The 22,400-nt window shown below is 41.2% G+C and overlaps 1 protein-coding gene across 5 annotated transcripts in view; it reads right to left on the bottom strand.

The window, feature by feature from the left end:
• Window positions 1-13,830, bottom strand: part of MTHFS (methenyltetrahydrofolate synthetase) — a 52,775-nt gene extending 38,945 nt beyond the window's left edge. Inside the window, exons 1-2 of one of the 5 annotated variants that reach the window (XM_017960847.2) lie at window positions 13,597-13,830; window positions 4,288-4,549 (exon numbers count right to left, since the gene is read on the bottom strand). In XM_017960847.2, coding sequence (XP_017816336.1) covers window positions 4,288-4,495 — 208 coding nt within the window. In that variant the 5' untranslated portion in view covers window positions 4,496-4,549; window positions 13,597-13,830. Of the gene's footprint in view, window positions 1-4,287; window positions 4,550-5,669; window positions 5,689-11,975; window positions 12,383-12,469; window positions 12,700-13,596 lie in introns of those variants that run through there. The other 4 variants (XM_017960849.3, XM_003901288.5, XM_017960850.1 and 1 more) reach the window with 4 other exon arrangements.
• Between the last annotated feature and the right edge of the window lie 8,570 nt (window positions 13,831-22,400).

The following is a 22,400-nucleotide window of genomic DNA, read 5'->3' as shown; positions in this document are numbered from 1 at the left end:
ACCCCAGAACACTGGGAACCAAGTCCATGCTGTTCCCTGCTATGTCCCCATCACACCTCCCACAGAGCAGTGCTCTACACATCTTTTCTGAATAATTATGAGCCAATACAAATTTCTCCAGCATCCCGAGGATATCATGACTCCATCAAATATGCCTTGATGAAATCCATACCCACTATCTTTTATTATATTCTTGCAGATGCCATGCAATCCTAAGAAAGAAAGAAATGAAGTCAATGTGAGCTACTCACAGTGAACCAATCATAACCCTCCCAAAAGTACTGATCATGAACAACCTAGAAGGGTAGTTCAAAGACTCTGTCCTTGATGATGCCTCACTCGATTACTTTAAAATGTTTTATTTGAGGACTAGAAAGTCTTCATTATGATCATTAAGTTATGGCTCAGGTACCTACACATAGATATTAATTCCCAAAAGCCTCCAAGAAGATCATAAGTTAAAAATCAGCACTGGCAAAGCTATGACTGCAAAGAGCCTATTATACTCTGCAGAATTTCAGAAATGATTGATAGCAGAGGTGAGTTTAGTTTTGACTCCCCAGTATCCATTCCCCCTTGTTCTGGAAACACAACAAACACTCTCACCCTACTCTCAGCTCAGTGGTTTGCGTAGGGCTGCCGAGCTGGGCATATGACCTAGTCTACGTCAATTGGCACTTCTTTTCTTCCTGGTCACAAAGAATGGGTCAAGGACAGGCACGTAAGACCCAGGCCTAAGCCAGTCAGCCAATTTCATATCTCTGGCCATAGTGATTAATTTCAAGATGCCCATTTGGGTCAAGAAGAGTTAGGACCAGGACTTTATCAGACTGTTAGAAAACAAACTTGTTCTTTATTGCTAACAGTAAGGATGCCATGGAACCTAGAGCTGCTATGGGCCACCATGTGGCACCAGTAAATGAAACTGATATAGATGGAAGCAAAGCCAAAAGGCAGAGATAGACTGGATCCTAATGCCACTGATCCAGCCAGCCCTTCTGTGAACTTTTCAGTCTCTGGGCCAATAAAATCTCATTTTTGCTTAAGCCAGGTTGAATCAGACTATATACTTGCACTGGAAAAATTCCTGCCCTAATCTAATTGCCCAAGTAGCCCTCACCTTGAAGATAAACTTGGGAAAGAATCCGACCCTCTATTTCATTTAGCAATCTATTTCTTTTGCTACATATATAATACAAGAATAATAGCCCATGGGAAATTTTTGCTTAGGAACTTATCATTGCAACTGAGGACACAAAAGCTTACTCTTTTCTAAGCTCTGATAATGTGAGCAAACAAGAAAGATAAACAGACAACGAAAGCTACACCAAGGACAGTCTGAGCTCTGATCAGCTAGTCCCAAACATTGTAAAGCTAGATTTATGCTTAAGCACTGAAGTTGCCACATTTTAAGTTGCTGATGCAAGTAGACATCCACATTACAGAGGGTGATGTTAGGAGACAACAAACAGCCGAGGCTGCCTACTCAAACATTTCTATAAACAACAGCAGCAAGCTTTGACCTCAGACTGCAGTTTCAAGAAACTGTGGGTATAATCCTCTATCCCTCTGCAACCCAGATTGCAAGTATCTGCAAAGAAAAATGCATGGGGGAAAAAAAGTCACTGTTACTACAAATACAGCATGAATAAATGCTATAAAGGAGAAAAAAAAATGAACAACCAGTTGTGGGGTATTTTTGGTGGACTTTTTTCTATTCAGAACCATATTCTAAATTTCTATTTTTAATATTCAGTATCTTTTCATTTGACACTTATATTTGACATATACTATAGGTTAGGATATTCTGTTTATGTTCATTTTCTGTCTCACCAGCTACAGTGTGAGTCCCTTCAAATCAGGGCCTTATCTTTCCAGACCTAAAATAGTATCCGACACAAAGTAGATGTGTAAAAAGATCTGCTGAAAATTACCAAAATATTAACTACTTGGCTAGTAATGAGTTTATCTTATAATGAATAATTCCGACTTCCTTGCTTAAAATTAATATATTACCATTTATTCGATAGCTCCTATGTGCCAAACAATGTGCTAAAAACCATACACAGGCCAAGTGTGGTGGCTCACGCCTATAATCCCAGCACTTTGGGAGGCCAAGGCAGGTGGATCATCTGAGGTCAGGAGTTCGAGATCAGCCTGACCAACATGGTGAAACCCCATCTCTATTAAAAATACAAAATTAGCTGGCCATGGTGGCACATGCCTATAATCCTAGCTACTTGGGAGGCTGAGGCAGGAGAATCGCTTGAACCCAGCAGGCGGAAGTTGCAGTGAGCTGAGATCGCACCATTGCACTCCAGCCTGGGTGACAGAGCGAAACTCTGTCTCAAAAAAAAAAAATCATACATAAATGATTGACTCACTTATTTGGATTGAGATTATCCTAATCAGGAAGTGCAAATAAGTTAAAAGGAAAAATAATGCTTCTTCCTTACTCTTTTCGCCGCTGTACTTGAATAGAACTAGAACAAATGCACAGAAGTTCAAAGTGATACACTTTAGCTCAACCCAAGGAAGATGTTCTAGAAGGAGCAGAGCTGTTCTAAAAGGAATGAGCTGCCTCTAGAGGAATTGGTTACTGGAGGAAATCAAGTAAAATTTCAATTAGAGATGATGCAAGCATTGAAGGAGCTGTTAACAGTATTTGGGAATTGGGACAGTATCCTGGGTTCCACCATTAAGCCTGCAAGTCTGGAGTAGCTGCATTAAGTTTGAGCAAAGTCAGTAGTTATAATTTCCCACCTTTTCTTATCTATAACCCTAGACTGTTCTCCAAGATACTCTGTATTCCCTTATTATCTCATTGCCTTGAAATGCTTGCAATCTTTCCCCTTGAAAACATGAAAGAGTTGTAAAATGCTGACATTCATCTGGCCTATTGATGCAGGACATGAAGGAAGTAGATCTGAATATATTTTTGGTGCCTAAACATCTAGCAAAGCCCAAGACTAGACAATACAGGGAAAGTTAAACTAGCAAAGTACATAATCCCTCCACTGTTATGAGTCCTTGACCCTCTCCCCTCCCACTCCATCATACTGACTTTATAGGCAATGGCATTGTATTGGAAGGGGCAGAAACTGAGTAAAGACTGCATAAAGTTGTGCTGGGGCTTCTTTGCAACCATCTAAGTCTCAGTCAAAAATATACATCTCTAAGATGGGTTTCAGGCATTATACTAAAAAATAATACCCTGAGCTTATTTTGCTTTCAGCTCTTTACCTGTTTCATAATGATAAAACTTCCCAAGCATCTGTTGGCCAGAAAACAGCATGTATTAAGACCCAGCAGTAGAGAAGGCAAAGTGGAGTTGGGAAACAGAGATACTCAGAGTGGCTGGAACTCAGACTATGAAGTGGGGAGTAGAAAGATGTGAAAATAGTAAGACAGCAGGGCCAAGATCAGGAAGAACCTCATTAAGTAGTGTTTACTTCAACCTAAGGGCAATAGTAAGTCACAGAAAGACTTTAAGGAGGGGAGAGAAGTGGCAGATTTGTGTTTTCAAAATCTTGTTTCAATTATTTTTAAATAACCAATAAAGAGGAAAGAGAAGATACAAGACATGGAGAGAAAGAACAGTTAAAAGGCCTTTCCAGGAATGCAGGCAGGAGGAGATGTCAGCTTAGACTGCAGTAGTAGCAGTGGGTTAGAGAGAAATGGACAGATTCACTAAATATGCAGTAGGTAAAATCATCAGGACTTAGCAATAGACCACATGTGGGGCATGAGAGAAAGAGGGGAGTCAAGGATGACCTGGAGACTTCTGGCATGGCCAGCTGGGTAGCTGGTGGTGCCATGTACTGAGATAAACACATGGTAGGTAGTCAAGGCTGAGGGGACCATGACTCAGTTTGGAACATCTCATGTTTGAGATCCACATGTGACATCCAAGTAGAGATGTCCAGAAAGTAGTTTTCAGGTCTGAACTGGAGATATAAGTGCTAATTAGCATTAATAATAATATGCTCATTAGCAAGCAGACCATAACTGAAACCACAGGAAATAATGATTCAGGAAAAATACATAATTCAGCCCACAAGATAGGGCAACAATATGTGAGAAGTCAACAATATTATTTGTTTACACTTCACAGTTTTCAAAAGGCATCACATCCTAAACCAAGTAATACAGGTGTCATGGAATGTAGGCAAAATACAAATTAATCCCTACAGGAAAAGCAGCTCCCACTGACCCACACATAACAGGTGGATCTGAGATCTAACAACTGGTCATAACCTAATAACAACCTAACACCATAATACTCACCTGTGGACAAGGCCTCCTCCCGAACATCACCCTCACCAGGCTGAGGGATATTCCAGGATGTTTTGGGAAGTAAAGAAATTTCCTCTGGTGATTCTAGTCTCACCATATCCATGTGATTGCTCTGGAACTGATACCGAGGGATGAAACAGACTTTGCCTCGCTGGAAAATGTCCTTGATAATCTCTTCTGTCTCAATTTCATCTTGCATGCTCAGAAAGATGGAAATTCTTTTGGACTTTTGATACTCACTGTGGGCAATCACCTAAATGGGAAATTATGGCAATTATATTTTCCAAGACTATTATTTAGTAACTCCCCTTAACAGTTCTTCCTTTCTCTCTCAGCCTTGTCCAATTTCTTTAAATATTAAAAAGAAAAAAAGAGGGGACAGGGCAGAGTGATATAGTGGGTCAGACAGTGTTGCATCCTGAAGCCTGACTTTTAGATTGGGACTCAGCACTTACCTGCTCCTTTTATCCCTTCCTGGTACACCCACTCTGGTAGGTGTGAAAACCCATTAAAAGGTCACTGTGGAGACAAGCTGTTTATCTACAGAATTCCAGGCTTGATCCCCACCTACCCATTTTAGTAGTCTTCGGTCATTTCACATGCTTTCCCTAGAGTCTGCTTTATTTTATCTCCGAATCTTGGCTCCCACAAGCTTCTCCACTCCTTGGATTGTCAGGCTTCTCTCTCTTCCCAAATTCTACCCATTTAAAGTCCAACGCAAGCCCTAACTTTTCCTACTTCTGCCGAACCCTTACTACATTTAGAGTTAATATATAACAATAATGTATTGTCATGAGTGGATCACTAATTGTTTCATGTGCCCTAAATGTGGTATCTCTAACCGGTCCATGAACTGAGCTCTCTGAGGCAGAGAACATGCCTTATAATTCTCTCTTAGCTCTGCCATCCCCATCCCATTTCCTAAAATTCATCTGTTCAAATGAATATCAAAATATTCACAATTATGGGGTGGGAGCAGATCCTGATGAAAGAAATCATTTTCAATTGAATCATCCATCAGGCAAGAGAAGGGAACTGAGCTTTGCTCATCATAGAAATGTCAACAATCTCAGGAACTTATCCAGACTCAGAAGTTAGTCCTTCACTCTCCCTTTTCCTTTTCTTTTTTTTTTTTTTTTTTTTTAATATATAGACAGGGTCTCCCTCCGTTCCCCAGGCTGGAGTGCAGTGGCACAATCTGCAACCTCTGCCTCTTAGGCTCAGGCAATCCTCCTGCCTCAGCCTCCAGAGTAGCTGGGACCACAGGTGCAACCACTATGTCTGGCTGATTTTTCGTATTTTTTTGTGGAGACAGGGTTTCACCATGTTGCTCAGGCTGGTCTCAAACTCCTGAGCTCAACTGATCCACCCACCTGGACCTCCCAAAGTGCTGGGATTACAGGTGTGAGCCACTGCGCCTGGCCAGCTCTCTTTTTTTTCCCTTCCTTTTCTGTTCTTCCCTGTTTGCCAAACTAAAAAGAAAAGAATACTTTTCTTATTCTTTATCAGACTTTTTAATACTTTTGTTATTATTATATAATTGTAAGCCATAGAAGTAGCTTATAAATATGACTAGCAAAAAGATACAGGAATAGAAAGTCAAGTTATTACTAATAAAAAAGGAAACACAGAAATCAAGTAGATAGAACACATCAAACCAGTCTAAGAAAGAAAGTTAACTCTCACATTCTGAAAATTTACAAAATTGTTTTGAGGCCTGAAATGGGCAAAGAAAGGAAATGTGAAACCTAGACCTGGGCAGGCCTGGGGCTTTGGGTTGGATGCCCAAAAAAAAAAAAGTTAAGTATCCTTTTTGCTCTCTTTACAGCAGAATATAGAAGATCAAGAGTTGAATAAGCAGTAATAAACATCAGTTAACATTCAGTGTGAGACTGTGCATACATATTTATCTTCCTTCCTCAAATCCCATTAATGTGACGGTAAAGAAGCACAAAAAAGAAAATCCATTAGAGTACTGAGAACAAGGGAACAGAGACCTAATTTCTGTAAGACAAAGAGTGAATGGGACAGTATTTTGCTGACAAAACAGCAGCAGATCACAACACTCAGAGAATAAGGGTGCAGGTCAGGCAGAATCCATTCCTCCCTTGAAATCCCAAAGCAACTATAAAAGGCAGAGGAAATCCCCATTAGCTAAGACACCTTCATTCACAAATATGTACAGACAATAAAGGATCATCAAACATTTTGAAAAGTCAAAATACAAAATAGAAGGATGGAAAAAAAAAAAACAGGAAGGGGAGAAAAAACGGACAAAGAGGACAGATAATTTTTTGAAATTCAAATTAGTTTTCTCAGACAAACTCAAGAAGATAATTGCATTTCTAAAATAACAATAGACTGCTGGGGAGGAAGCAATCAGGGAATCATGAAATAATCAATGGAAACTAAAATTGTGATTAGCAAAATTAAAACAACTTAGGAGACAGCCTTGGAGTAGGGGAAAAGACAAAAATAGGAAAAATGAAAAAAATGTTAAGAAATACAGAAGATCAATCTATGATTTTTATTATCTGATTAACAAGAGTTCCAAAAAGGCACAAAGGAAAAAGAAATAATCAAAGAAGATATACTTGGCTCACACCTGTAATCCCAGCACTTTTGGAGGTGGAGGCGGGTAGATCATCTGAGGTTGGGAGTTCGAGGCCAGCCTGACCAACATGGTAAAACTCTGTCTCTATTAAAAATACAATCCCAGCACTTTGGGAGGCCGAGACGGGCGGATCACGAGGTCAGGAGATCGAGACCATCCTGGCTAACACGGTGAAACCCCGTCTCTACTAAAAAATACAAAAAAAAACTAGCCGGGCGAGGTGGCGGGCGCCTGTAGTCCCAGCTACTCGGGAGGCTGAGGCAGGAGAATGGCGTGAACCCGGGAGGCGGAGCTTGCAGTGAGCTGAGATCCGGCCACTGCACTCCAGCCTGGGCGACAGAGCGAGACTCCGTCTCAAAAAAAAAAAAAAAAATACAAAATTAGCCGGGCATCGTGGCGCATGCCTATAGTCCCAGATACTTGAGAGGCTGAGGCAGAAGAATCCCTTGAACCCAGGAGGCAGAAATTGAGCCAAGATCACGCCATAACACTCAAGCCTGGGCAACAAGAGCAAAACTCTATCTCAAAAAAAAAAAAAGTAAAAGAAAAACACTAGTCTCCATATTGAATGGGGGCCATGGGTGCTGAGCAGAACAAGGAAAATAATTTTAATTTTGAAATTCAAACTATCAATCTAGTATGAGGGTAAAACATTTCCTAATGTATATTTAAAAGTTTACCACCCCCATAGATACTTTCTCAAAAAAAATTATCTGAAGATATACTCTAATAAGATGAAAGGAAAAGAATCCAAGAGAGACAAAGATACTAGACTCAAAAAGTGGCCCTAACTCAGAAGTGGAGTAAGGAGGAACCCCAGGGCAATGGCAGTGCAATGGGCCAGAGGCAACCAGACCAGAAGAAGCAAGGGGCTGGAGTGTTTTCAAAAAGAGAGTGGATTTATTTTAACAGACGATGAAAAAGAATATATTGATAAGACAAACAGATATTCTTGATTTGTCAAAAAAAGAAAAATAAAGGCAATCAGAAGCTCCTGGAAAAATACAGAACTAAATTAGAAATACGCTCCAAATGGGAACAAAGTAAAACAGAAAATGATTTTGAGCAATTATGGAGGAAAAGAGAAAAGCTTTGGTACTAACACTTGAAGCATTACCTTCCTAGTTACACCTATCTAGTGACATAAAGTCATGTCTTTTCTTACATATTCAATCATACAACTTGGTTCTGTGATGAATACCATCTATAGAACAAAAATACAGCTGGGCGCGGTGGCTCATACCTGTAATCCTGGCACTTTGGGAGGCCAAGGTGGGTGGATCACGAGGTCAAGAGGTTAAGACCATCCTGGCCAACATGATGAAACCCTGTCTCTACTAAAAATACAAAAATTAGCTGGGCGTAGTGGTGCATGCCTGTAGTCCCAGCTACTCGGGAGGCTGAGCCAAAAGAATCACTTGAACCCGGGAGGCAGAGGTTGCAGTGAGCCAAGATTGTGCCACTGCACTCCAGCCTGGAGACAGAGCAAGAGTCCATCTAAAAAAAAGAAAAAAAAAAATACAAGGTATGTATTCAGTGCTTTACATATTTTTGTAAATACTGTTTACTGTAAATACTATTTACTGAAATCTCAAGTTTGGAAATCGGTCACAAATACTGCTGAGTAGACTCATTATAGTTACAGAGCAAAGTTTAAATATTACAAAACCTGGCCGGGTGTGGTGGCTCATGCCTGTAATCCCAGCACTTCGAGAGGCTGAGGCGGGTGGATGATGAGGTCAGGAGTTCAACATCAGCCTGGCCAAGATGGTGAAACCCTGTCTCTACTAAAAATACAAAAATTAGCCGAGCGTGGTGGCGGGCGTCTGTAATCCCAGCTACTCGGGAGGCTGAGGCACAGAACTCCCTGAACCCGAGAGGCAGAAGTTGCAGTGAGCCGAGATTGCGCCACTGCACTCCAGCCTGGGCGACAGAGTAAGACTCTGTCTCAAAAAATAAAAAATTACAAAACTTGACAACATAAGTATAACAATATAAATGTCAGAAACTGACAGAGGGAGTAGAAAACATAGTGAGTAAAGGGACACTAATTTCCCCATCTTATTAGTTAGAGAATCAAGATATGACATAAAGCTGAATTTCTTCACCATTTAAATTACTTCTCTGATAAATTTCTAAGTTATAAAAAGGTACAGTGACAATAAGAATAAATATGCTTTTCTAAATGAAAGACATCATTTAACACCTTTATTGAGCATTCACTATGGCAAAACACTACACAGTACACCGATGTTTCCAGAGATGATCCATTGGTTAGTCATGAAATCAATAGCAGGCTATAATTTTTAAATGAAATAGAATAGCAAATATTAAAGTTCGAGTCAGGCACAGGGGCTCACGCCTGTAATCCCAGCACTTTGAGAGCCAGAAGCAGGAAGATCATGAGGTCGAGTTCGAGACCACCCTGGCCAACATGGTGAAACCCCGTCTCTACTAAAAATAGAAAAATTAGCTGGGCATGGTGGCACGTGCCTGTAATCCCAGCTACTTGGGAGGCTGAGGCAGGAGAATCGCTTGAACATGGGTGGCAGAGGTTGCAGTGAGCTGAGATCATGCCACCGCACTCCAGCCTGGGTGACAGAGCAAGACTCTGTCTCGGAAAAAAAAGAAAATATTACATTTCATTGTATGTGGTAAGAGCTGTAAAATGTTCCTTGTATGTGTATATTTGTTTGTACAGAGTAAAATGTATTTATTACTGAGGGTCATGGGTCTGCTTTTTAATTTTTCTCTCTCCTCCTTTAATGCCAGCTCTCAGTTGTCATTCTATTGCTGTCAGTGACTCTGTATCTATGTAGCCACTATTCCCATCTATAGTTTATGAATTCTAATCTTCTATGGACAAAGACAACATAGAAGATTAGAAACTGAATTCATCTTTATTTCCCCCATGCGCCTCCAAAATTTGTTCCACTTCCTACATTCTTTATGCCCAAGGTTAAACACCATTATACCCAGCTCTAAATTTTGGAATCATAAGTGACTCTCCTCCCCTTCCAGTATTCTCTAACCTCTTCCAATCAGTTGCCAAGTACTGCTGTTTCTCACTTAACAGTCTCCCATTTGCCTCCTTTCCCCCTACCTTCACTGCCCATGCTCTGGTTTGCATCTTTTTCATCTTTCACTTGAATTGGCACAACAGCCCCTTACTGGTCTCCATTTTTTTTTTTCTTTCTTCATTCCTCAACCCATTACCCAAATGCTGCCAGTATACCCTTCCTAAAGGACATATCAAAAAATAGGTAAAGCACTGAATACATCCCTTTACACACTTCTTTAACTCTCACAATCGACCTACAAGAGTGATATTATCCATTTTATAGACAAGGAACCAAGGGTTCTGAGAGATTATGAGACCTGTCCAAGGATATACAGTTAAAAGACAGTGGCGCCAGATTAAACCCAGATCTGTGTAGTTCCAACGCCCATGCTAAACTGTATCCTGTCATCTCTTGCCTAAATATCCCTACTCACACTCCCCTATCTCATCTTTCCCTTCACCTGAAAAAATTCATCTTGTTCTCCAAAATTCATCTCAACATTTTGCAATAGAAAGCTTTCCAATTCCCCCTCCCCAAGGCTACATTTCCACAATATTGGTGTTTACCTTTATCATATATCTGGCTTCAATGCAATTCTTTATTCATGTCTGTTTCCTCTTTGAGGCTATCTGCTCCTTTAGAGCAACAATCATCTTTTTCATGTCCACAACCCAGTACATAGCCAAGTGTGCACTACTTAGATATTCAACATATGTGAATGAATTAGCTAAATTTTAAACAACTAGATATAGACAAGAGTCTATATCCTTTACATATACTAAAACACCCAGCAATGCTTCCTCATAATAGCTAAAATAATTGTTTGAACGACCGAATTAACATCTGTATAGATTCCCTCATGCACACCTACATAGATGAAGAGAGGGGTGAAATAAGTATATTTGATTTACTGCTTTAACCCATTGGCACCTTGAATTTGAGCAAATAACGGATAATAGAATAGTGAGGGGTAATTAAGAAAGCCTGATGGTATAACTAATTCCAAGGAACATCAAGTCTCCAAATATCCACTGGTGTCTCTGAGGCATGATGCTGGGAAGACAGATCATCAGTTTGACTTACAACAGAATTACACATACGTACTTATTCAGGGGACATTAAATTTTTCTTCCTCTGGTGTCTAACAAAAATGAGTCCCCAAAAACTCTTTAGAACATGCCTTCAAGACAGGATATGACTCCCATTTTATTGATAAGAAAACTGACATTACATAGACAGACTAAAAATACATAGCAGTGCAGTCAGTGAAAGTAATAAAACAGAGGTCTGCTAACCAACAAACAGGGACTCTCACTCATTCCTCTCATTTCTCTCTTCTGTTTCCTATGTTCTGGGGAAGCCTGGGTATGACAGCCACGTCTTCCTTTCATTCACTCAAGAAAAAGCATTTAATGTTGACCAACTCTGAGACAGGAAAGGCCTAGGCCCTGGAGCTACTGAGACACAGCCTTAGCCCTCCATATGCTTAGTGAAGTGCAGTCAACATCTGAGTTCTGACCTTTGGCATCTCCACATTTTTTTTGGTGTTCCCTTGTCTGAAGCACCTGCATCTTTCTCTGGCCATTTTACTAATGTAACTGGAGTCTGACTCGTAGCTCATTAACTTTAGGACTCACTGAGGGAACCTGGGCACTCAAGAGTTCACCCACCTCCTCTACCACAACTTTCTGTTCTCACCCTGCTCTCACCACAGTACCGTCATCCCCACGGAGGAGTTTTCGAGCACCAAAGGTGCCACCCATGCAAACGAACTCCCCTCCCAGAGATAAATCTGTCAACCCCTGCCGTCCTCTCGCTCTTTAGCCCCACAACTTTCACTACCAGGCCCCCTCTCCGCCACAGTGCGAAGAACAGCCAGACTACGACCAGGGGACGGGCGCGCGCCAGGAACGGGCGTGCGGACGCCGGGAGGGGAAACGTGCGCGCGCCTGGAGGGGAAACGTGCGCGTGCCGGGAGGGCCTAGCCCTGCGCCTGCACTGACCAGGCACGGATGAGCAATCCGTGGCCGCCAGGCGTTCAGAGAGTCTGTCCGCCGCGGCTTCCGCTACAGGCGGCCTCGCACCTTCTGGGTCAGTACGCGGGACTGACGTAGCCTCTCCTCGGCGCTCATCGCCCGCAGACGCTGCTTCAGCTCTCCTCGCAGGCTCCGCTTGGCGCTGCTCACCGCTGCCGCCGCCATCTCACGCCCAAGCCCAGTCCAATCCCACCCTCGGCGCCCTGGGGTTTGGTCTCCGCCCCTGGCCGCTCCCAGGTGGATCCGCGGCCTAGGGGCGGGTCGGGACTCGGGGAAGCGCCCCCACCCCGCTTCCGGGACGCGGGCCCTCGGCGCGCCGCGCGCTTGCCTGGCCTCCGGCCATTGGGAGCCACCCCTCGTGCGGCCGCCGGTGGTCCGGCCCGCCCTCCCTGGCTACCGGGAGCTCTGGCGAGGCGCCGTCGCTGCCCTGCCGCCTGACCTCCCTGAGCCCGAGCCCTCACCCGAACCGCGGAGGCGGCAGCGCCACTGGCGGGGATGGTAAAGACGGCCGGCAGTACCCACGGTGCCTGGCATCTCTTGTACTGTTGAGTACTGGGACTTCAGGGGCCAGAAAAGAAGGGCAAGGCAGGACAAGTAGCGAAATCGTCACGAGTCGCTTAACTCCAGGGATATGTCTGACAGATGCCCCGATTTCCTTCTGGTGCAAACATAAAGAGTGTAGTTACAAAGTTACTACACACCTATGCTACACACCTGTACAGCATATTTTGTACCAAATACTGTGGGCAATTGTAGCACCATGATACTTGTGCATCTAAACACAGAAAAGGTAATGTGTTGGTTGGCTACCACATCAGTAGGTATTAGGAATTTTTCAGCTCCATTATAATCTTAAGAGACCACAGTGGTTGATGGAAATGTCCTTATGTGATGAATGTATAGATCATACATAGTCGGGAACATTGTTAAAGCAGTAACTGTAGTGTAAAAGCCAAATTTTGTGGATTCTAGTGTGAATGTATTCCAGGTCATAGTGCCCATATAGGTACTTCCTGTTATAACCATCAGTGACTGTTCATTCCCACCACTCAGCTCTGATTAAAACACAAAAATGAATTAAAACTGAAAGCAGTTTGGGAGGTGGGTGAGGCACTTGCAGGAAGAGGTAAAAGAAACTGTGAAGTCTTCAACTGCTCCGAGTAGACAGGCGCCTCAGATTGCATAGATGGTTGCCTCTCAGATGTGACTTCCTAAAACCAGAGCTGCCTCTTCCAAAACTACTTCCCTACTGACAGCCCCAGTGTCCTAATCCCCACCGTTAAGAATCACACCTCCTAAGTAAAGCATAAAAGTGCCCGGCGAGAATGCACATGGCTTGAGAGGGGAGATCTGGCTTCTTTATGGAATCTATCAACAGCTTCCGGGGAAAGGTAATGCAAGTCCCAGGGGGATTGTGTTGTAAGAAGAAGGGAAGGCCAGGCAGGTATAGCGTATACATATTGCAATCAGATTTGCTGACCTAAAAATTAGAACACGAGGTCTAACAAACTACATAATTTTCTAATCTGTTCATTTTTACCAAAAAAAAAAAAAAAAATTAACACTAGCTCCAGGTTGAATCACTTACCTAATTTTCTTTGTTCAGAATATCGCAGAGTATCCTGCATATCAGGTTGCCATATCCATCAACCCCAAATGGCAAGCCAGAGAGAGAAGGCTGGGGAGGAGGCATCAGTGGGAACTCTAAGCAGCCAGGGGCACTGGAAACTGCAGACAGCATGGGAAAGAAGGAAGGAAGGAGGGAAGAGGGAAGGCGACCTGAGTCTGCTTCTAGCCTGAGTCTGCTTCTCAGTCTAGTCTGCAGTCTAGCCTAGTGACACGGAGGACTTTTGGGTAATGGGCACACCTTAAAAGTCTGCAGAAAAGATACCCCCTTCCTAATCATCATCCCATAATTAATTGCCTGGCTCCTGTGTTGAGCTTTACCCTTTGGCTGAATTTCCAGGCAGACTCCAAAAATGAAGACAAAAATGGCATATAGAGAAAATTACATACAATTTATTTATTAAATAGGGATAAAATTTCTGTAACTCTAGAAGGTCGAGTTACATCATCAAAGTTGTTTATTTAAAAGTAGAAGTATGTGTTGGCAGTCGTTTTCTTAAGAGTCAGAAAAATTAGGCCGGTTTCACAATATGGAGTGTCCTTTCTGGTCAACAGTATTGCTTCAGAAGAGATAGCATTTCACAGATCTTTCCTGTAACTTCTAGAAAAGTCATCCAGCCAGATTTAGGCTCAAGCTTCTTTACAAAGCCATTTTCCTGAGAGAATAAATTTAACATTTTAAAAAATCACTGGAGATTATGCTGGAATAAAAAGCAAAAATATTTTCATTTAAATAATGCAAATAGTTAATCTTCTACCCCTTCTGTCCCTCTAAAGGAAGCATTGTGTAACAGAAACACAGTGTGACCTACATCTGTAATTTTAATTTTTGGTAGCCACATTTTAAAAAGTATAAAAATCGGAAAAATTAATTTTTAAGATATATTTAGTGATGATTTCAATATGTCATCAATGTCAAATCACTAATGAGATATTCTTTTTTTTTATAACAAACCTTCAAAATCTCATATTTAGTACTTACAGCACATTTTAATTCAGACTAGCCACATTTCACTACCATAGTGGACAGCAAGCACAGCTCTAGAGGATAAAAAGTATTTTGTTGTTCTCGTTCTTGTTTAATTGTCCATTGATTTCAATGCACTTATATTTGTAATATGAATTCTATTATACAGTAAACTGCATTGTATTGAAACTCATGAGAACTCACAGTAAATCCAAATTAAACCAATACCTTTGAAGCTATGAAAAGGTTGATGGTTTCTTTTATAATCTACTCTCTTTGTGATTGGACATAGTTTTAAAAATGTAGGATAACCCAATTAACTGGACATTTTATTTAATTTATCATCTATAATCATAAAATCCTCACTGAAAAGTACCTCTGAGATCATCTAGCCTAATGCCCTCTCTTAACAAATGAGGAAAGTGAGGCCCACAAAAAAAATAAGTTATCTAAGATTAGGTAACCCTTTGGTGCCTGGATCTGGATTAGAATGCAAACACCCTACTTCTTTCCACTCCATTCATTTCCAAACAAGTGCAAAAATACTCAAAAATTGTTAAAATAATTTTTTTCAAATATTCATTTAGCAAACATTTGTGTCTGCATCTTATAGGTTCCAGAACCTAGGGTTACAAATGCCTGCAAGTAGCTCAGAGCATAGTGTAACTTAATATTGAAACATAAACCAAGCATAACCCTTTGATAGTTGGGAGAGATTTGAGAGCTCTGTGGTGCCTTGGAATCATTTTATAAGCATCACTGGCAAAGCACATGAATACCACCAGCCAGGGGGATTTCATTTGAAAGATTGCCTAAGAAAGCCATTTTCTGCCTACATGTTAAGTGTGCATTGTGCTCTGAGACATGCTGTCATGCCTTGAGAGAGGAAGGAAACTGCCCCTCTCTCTTCTTCCTCTTTCCCTCTTGCCAGTCCATACTCATAGATTACACTCTAAGGAGGTATCCACTTCATTATGCTCCTTCCTAAACCCCATGTTTCACAAGTATGATGAGGCCCTCTGAAATGATTTTTATTAAGATGATAATCATTGTCTACTATCATTGAGCAGTTAACATGTCATATACATCAATGTCTAAAGAAAGGACAGGCCGGGCGCGGTGGCTCACGCCTGTAATCCCTGCACTTTGGGAGGCCGAGGCGGGAGAATGGCGCGGACCCGGGAGGCGGAGCTTGCAGTGAGCCGAGATCGCGCCACTGCACTCCAGCCTGGGCGACAGAGTGAAGACTCCGCCTCAAAAAAAAAAAAAAGAAAGGACAGTGTACAAAGAAAATATTGATGAATTCAGCCAGATGAAGATTAAAAAATTTTTTTAACTATGAAAAACTAAAAAGAACAATACAGTAGGAAAATGTTTACATATACCATGAAAGTGTTCATTCAAATGTGAGAGAAAATTCTCAGGCCCTTAATAGTTTAAAAAAGACAGACCATTAAAGACAGAAATATAAATCATTCACAAGTATATGGGAAAAACATTAATAGTAGTTAAAGAAATGTACATTTTAACAAAGTCTTATTGTTTTTTAGACCTACTAAATTGGCTTTATTTGATGCCTATTAAACCCTCAAAATTATTAATAGTACCATCCACACTGATAAGGTTGCTATGACATTGTTCTATTGATATAATGCTTTTGGAAAGAAAATATGTTTTCCAGTATGCTAGAATATTGTAATTCTACACACATCTTATGAACCAGTTATTGCACTGTTAGAAATTTATCATGAGGCAGTCTTCTAAAATATTGGAGGGTAGGGGGCACCAGAAAAGCATACCCATGCTTCACTATTGAAGTATTATATCTAAAAGGGGAAAACTCTGGGCGAAGTGGCTCAGAACTATAATCCCAGCACTTTGGGAGGCTGAGGTAGGGAGATCACTTGAGGTCAGGAGTTTGAGACCAGCCTGGCCAACGTGGTGAAAGTCTGTCTCTACTAAAAATATAAAAATTAGCTGGGCGTGGTGGTACATGCCTGTAATCCCAGCTACTGAGGAGGCTGAGGCAGGAGAATTGCTTGAACCTGGGAGGTGAAGGTTGCAGTGAGCCAAGATCAAGCCACTGCACTACAGCCTGGGTGATAGAGTAAAACTCCGTCTCAAAAAATTAATAAATAAATAAAAGGGGAAAAATCAAAACCAAATTGTCTAACAGTTGGGAATTAGTTAAGTAAATTATGATATGACAAATTAATGAAATAGTCTGTAGACATTAGAAATTAATGCCTAATGTTAACATGGAGTGAGACAGCGTTGAAAATATTTATATGTCACACCAAAAAACTCTTATGTACACCCTAATTATTGCATACAATGTCTGCATGTGGGTATGTTAGGGTGATGGGAGTGACTTTTCTTCCTTTCAAAAATGTTATTTTCAAATGTATTTTCTTTAATGATGCTATTTGTATCTCAAGACCATTATATGAAAATAAATATACAAATAAGGATTCAATATCCTATCAGTAATGTAGTAGTAAATAAGAATTGTTCAGGCTTTATTATTTCTGGAAATAGTGATAGTTTATTAAATTCAGCTACCTTGGTTTCAACAAAACCTAAAGCATAAAATAATATACCGTATTGGTAATCCAAAGAAAATCAGAACCTCATAATTTTTAAAGATACAGGCAGCCAGGCACAGTGGCTCATGCCTATAATCCTAGCACTTTGGGAGGCTGGGGTGGTAAGATTGCTTGAGCATGGTAAGTCAAGGCTGCAGTGGGCCATGATCACACCACTGCACTCCAGCCTGGGTGGCAGAGCAAGACTTTGTATGAAAAAAAAAAACAGGCAAATATCATGCTTTCTCACTTCTCTAAAGACTATCCCTTTGTTCACTCAGGAAATAGTCATTGAGCATTGGCCACATGCCAGAACCAGTTAAAGTGCTGGAAACACAGTGGTGAAGAAAGCATACAGGATCTCTGTCCTCACTAAGCTTATGTTCTCATGGCAGACACAGACGATAAACAGATAAGCAAATAAATATGCAATGGGATGTCCAGTCATGAAAACTATTATGAAGGCAATAAAGTAGGGTAGGGAGACAGAGAGTGACAGTGGTACTTTCTTAGATGGGGTGATCAAGGAAGACTTCTCTGAGGAGAAGAATTCCTCAGAAGGGACACCTGAGCAAAAAGAAGAGGGAAGGCAGGCAAACTTCAGGCAGAAAATTATTCCAGGCAGAGGCAACAGCAAGTGCAAAGGCCTGGAGGATGGAGTGTGCTTAGCTTATCCAAGGAGGCTGGAGCTGTGAGAACACAGAGGAATTCGTAGAAAATGAGATTTGAGAGACAGGTAGAGGCCAGGTTATAAAGGGCTTTGGGTAACTCATACTCAGGATGTTGTACTTTTGTTCCCAGGGTGAAGGGGCACCTTGGAGAGTTCTGATTCAGCCAAGATCCGATCTAATTCAAGTTTGTAACATCACTGTGGGTACTATGTGGAGAACAATTTATAGCAGATAAAGGATGGAACCATGGAGTCTGGCAGGAGGCTACTGACAGAGTCAAGTGAGAGAGGAAGGTGGCCTAGATGCACAGGAGATTACAGCATTTCAAGGGGCAGCCAGGGGGATTTGCTGATGGATGGATGTGGGCTATGAGAGACAGGAGTCCAGGCTGACTCCCAAGGTTAGAGAACTAGCACTTAAGAGAGCTTGACTGAGGGGCCCCAGAGAGGTGCTTTTCTCTAACTCCTGTGTCAGTATCACACATTTCCGCCTGACTTGGTCCTTTATTTTTCACTAAATGATTTTAAAATCTCAAGTAAAAATTCAAAAGAAACAGAAAAATTTTGCCCCAAAACTTATTTAATAAAAGGATATATATGAATACTTGGGATTATATCACCTTGCTGCTAGATCTTTATATGTTTGGAAATGCCTTTGCCAAACTGAATGCTTAGTCAATCATCTGTATGTCTCTGTGTGCCCATTTATTTGGCCTCAAATTAACCAGACTATTATTTAGGGTAAGAAGACAACAAAGAAAATAGAAACCTCTTGGCCTAACTCTGTGACCCAAGCTTTAAAAGATGAGGTAGTTTAGCAGACACCAACTCTGACTGTACATCCACCTACTTTCCAGAGGGCAAAGAATTACCTATCTGACTTCCCTGGAATTTCCCATATAATAACCCTCATAGTTGCATAGTATTTGACAGCTTGGAAAGCACTGTTTACAAAAGTATTTTATAATTGTTTAGCTTACTAAAAGGTAGAGTAAGATTATTTCATTAAATGTGCCATATAATAAATTATCATATGTCATAAAACATGATATACATTATATAAGGAATCTAGTCAAGAGTACCTCAGTAACTTACCCCAAAGGTTATATATACACCTCTGAGTAGGGAGAAAACCAGAGTTCAAATCTCCAGTTTCAGTGTTGCTTCACTTTCAGATCATTCCATCAGCAAATATTTATTTGTTACCTTCATCGACAGGTCCTAGGCATCGCGGTACACAGTGATGATGCATTAGAAGTGGACATGGTTTCTCCCCGTGGAGCTCAATTTCCAAGCATTCTTTCTACTCCCCAGCTATGCAGAGGAGAATGCTTCATGAAGAGGGAGAAAGAAAAGAAAAGAGCCACCTGGTTCAAAGGAAGGGGTGATCCCAAGGGGAGAGACATGAGTTTCATCTCAGGATCATTCTAATGGTTTTGGGGAACCATCCTTTCCTCACATGAATGCTGAGAGCAATAAGAATGGCACTAAGCTCTCCTCTCAGATCTTGTGAGAGTACATCCCAACTCTCAGCACTTCAAATTAGGAGAGGGACAGGAGGAAATCATGGTAAATGTGGAAGGAGAAAAAGAGAGAGAGATGAGGAAGCCACAAAAAGACGGCAGAAGGCAGGCGAGGCAAGAGAAAAGAGACAAGCTGATAAAAGGAGAGAATAAGGAAAGAAGTTATGAGTCCTATTACTGATAAGACCAGTCTTGTTTCTTCCCGATGAGGATCTGTTTACATGGTAACTAGTATCTAACTGTATTTGATCATATAATTTATGGAAACGAAATAATAGATTCCCTCAATGGAAGCTAGGTAATACTACTATTACTAACAACAACCCACAAGCTTGTGGTAATTACTCATTTTTCAGGAATTGTTCCAAGTGCTTTGTTTACATTAACTGATTTAATCCTTATACAAGTCCCAGGAGATAGGCTGCAATATTTTCCTGTTTTGCAGATGAGGAACCAAGGCTTGGGAAGTTAAAGAAACTTGTGAAGTCCGAGGTCAGGCAGTGGGGCCATACAAGCTGTTTCAGTGAAACCCCATCTCTATTAAAAATACAAAAAAAAAAAAAAAAAAAAAAAAAAAAAAGCCGAGCATGGTGGCAGGCGCCTGCAGTCCCAGCTACAGCCTCCCAGCTGCCTGGGAGGCTGGGGAGCTGTAGAGAAAGAAAGAATGGCATAAACCAGGAGGCGAGGAGCTTACGGTGGTAGAGATCGTGCCACTGCACTCGAGTCAGGTGAACAGAGGAGATCAAAGAAGACAGAGGACAGGGAGGAGGAAGGAAGGGAAGGAGCAAGGGGAGGAGGAGGGTAGGGAGGGAGGAGGGGAGGGAAGGAAGGAAGGAGATCAGTCAGTCAGTCAGTCAGTCCGTCTTAAACCGATAAAATAGATCCTGTCATCTCCAGATTTCAGTCGACAAAGTCAGTTATAGATTTTATGTTTTATGATCAGTGATTTCTTGAGAGTTTTTTCAGGCAAGTTAAAGCCAGTGCTCACATCTTGATAAAGTTCTGAGTGCCTCCTCTACTCTTACCTCTTCTTGTGGGCCACTGACTACTAGCATAAAGTGGTGCTGTTTCCCTGAAAATCATTCAGGATAAATTCATTCATTTAGGCAGTTATCCAACATCACTATGAAAAGAAGGTAACAGTTTTCCATGCCAGTTTGTACTGACCCAAAAAAGCACTGCCTTTCCTTAAGAAGATGAATGTCTCATCTGAGCTGGAAAAGGAGCACATAGATTGCTTTGAAGTGACATCTTCAAGAGTATTTATTTCATGTCTACAACCTGAACTATTCAGGTGGTTTTTTTAAAAAAAATCACATAGATTGCTTTAGATGACATCTTCAAAATTATTTATTTCGTATCTACAACCCTGAACTATTCAGGTTTTAAAAAAGAGAGCTTGGGAAACTTTAGAAACAGGTATTATTATTATTGCATTATTATTGCAGGCCAATGTGTGTATTTGTATCTACATGGGAGGTTCATCCATACACTCATGTTTACATCTGTACCACCCTCGAAAGATGAGGGTACTGCTAGAAATTCTCAGAGACAATTCCACACCCTTTGCTAACAATGAGTTCCAGGAGCTCACAAAATTTACTGTGGAGAAGTTAAATTTTTAAGTAATATTTATTCACTGTCTGTGTGTTCCAAGTACTAAGCTAGGCATTGGGAATACAATCCAAACCCACATAGAGCCTGCAAACTAGTAGAGTATTTCTCTGCAGGCTCACCTGTGGTCCTCTGTGCTAGAGAACGTTTGCCTTCACCTGAAATCTACACAGTGCTGCTGAAATTTCCACCAGTTCTCAAGTATAGCCTCCCACAGCCAACCAGAAGCAAACATGACAAAACATTTCGCATGCTTCGCCCAGCCTCAGTCAGGCTGAGTTAGAAAGAACTAAGTTCCAGGAAGAATGTGACTGAGAAAGGGGAGTAGCTGCAGTAAGCTCTATCATGCAGGAAGGCCTTAAACAAAACGAAAAAGGCATCAAGTACAAGATCAATAAATTTGATCACAACAAATTTTTAAACAGTTATAATGACCGAAGACATTGTCAGCTTTAAAGAATAATCAGCAGGCCGGGCACGGTGGCTCACGCCTGTAATCCCAGCATTTTGGAAGGGTGAGAAGGGTGGATCATGAGGTCAGGAGATGAGATCATCCTGGCTAACACGGTGAAACCCTGTCTCTACTAAAAATACAAAAAATTAGCCAGGCGTGGTGGCGGGTGCCTGTAGTCCCAGCTACTTGGGAGGCTGAGGCAGGAGAATGGTGTGAATCCGGGAGGAGGAACTTGAAGTGAGCTGAGATCGTGCCACTGCACTCCAGCTGGGGGGACAGAGCAAGACTCCATCTCAAAAAATTTTTTTAAAAAGGGGTAATCAGCAAACTAAAGTTAACTGCCACATATATAAAAATAATTTGTATCCAGAATATTCAAAGAATTCCTACAAATCAATGAGACCAAATAATAGGAAAATGGGAAAAGGTTGTAAACAGGCAATTCCCTGCATAAGATTTACAAATGGTCAGTTAATATACGAAAAGATGCTCAAATGGAAAAAATATTTAACCTTACTGGGAATCAAGGAAACAAGAATTAAAACAAGATAAACTCTGTAGTTTTTTAGCCCAACAAATTAAGGAAATTATAACAGATTGCTACAAACTAACCTTAGTCAGCAGGGAGTAAGCAGGGGAGAAATGGATACTCTAACAAGCTGCTGATGGGAGTGAAGCTTGGTGGGGCCACTTTGGAAGGCAAGGACCCAGTAAATTAAAAAATGTACGCCACCATGACCCAGCATCTACAACCCAACATCCACCCTGGAAAACTACACACACGCACGAGGAAAAATGATATTCAATAAAGCATTGTGTGTGATAACAAACTTGAAATAACCTAAACAGCTATCAGCTATAAATGGCCACTCTACAGCATTTACATACAATAGAATATACATAGCACTCTTAATAATACTATTTTAAATAACTTTGGATAAAAAAATTTGCAG

Source organism: Papio anubis, chromosome 7 (genome assembly GCF_008728515.1).
Source record: "Papio anubis isolate 15944 chromosome 7, Panubis1.0, whole genome shotgun sequence".
Lineage (NCBI taxonomy): Eukaryota > Metazoa > Chordata > Mammalia > Primates > Cercopithecidae > Papio > Papio anubis.
This window is presented reverse-complemented; position numbering and strand designations above follow the sequence as displayed.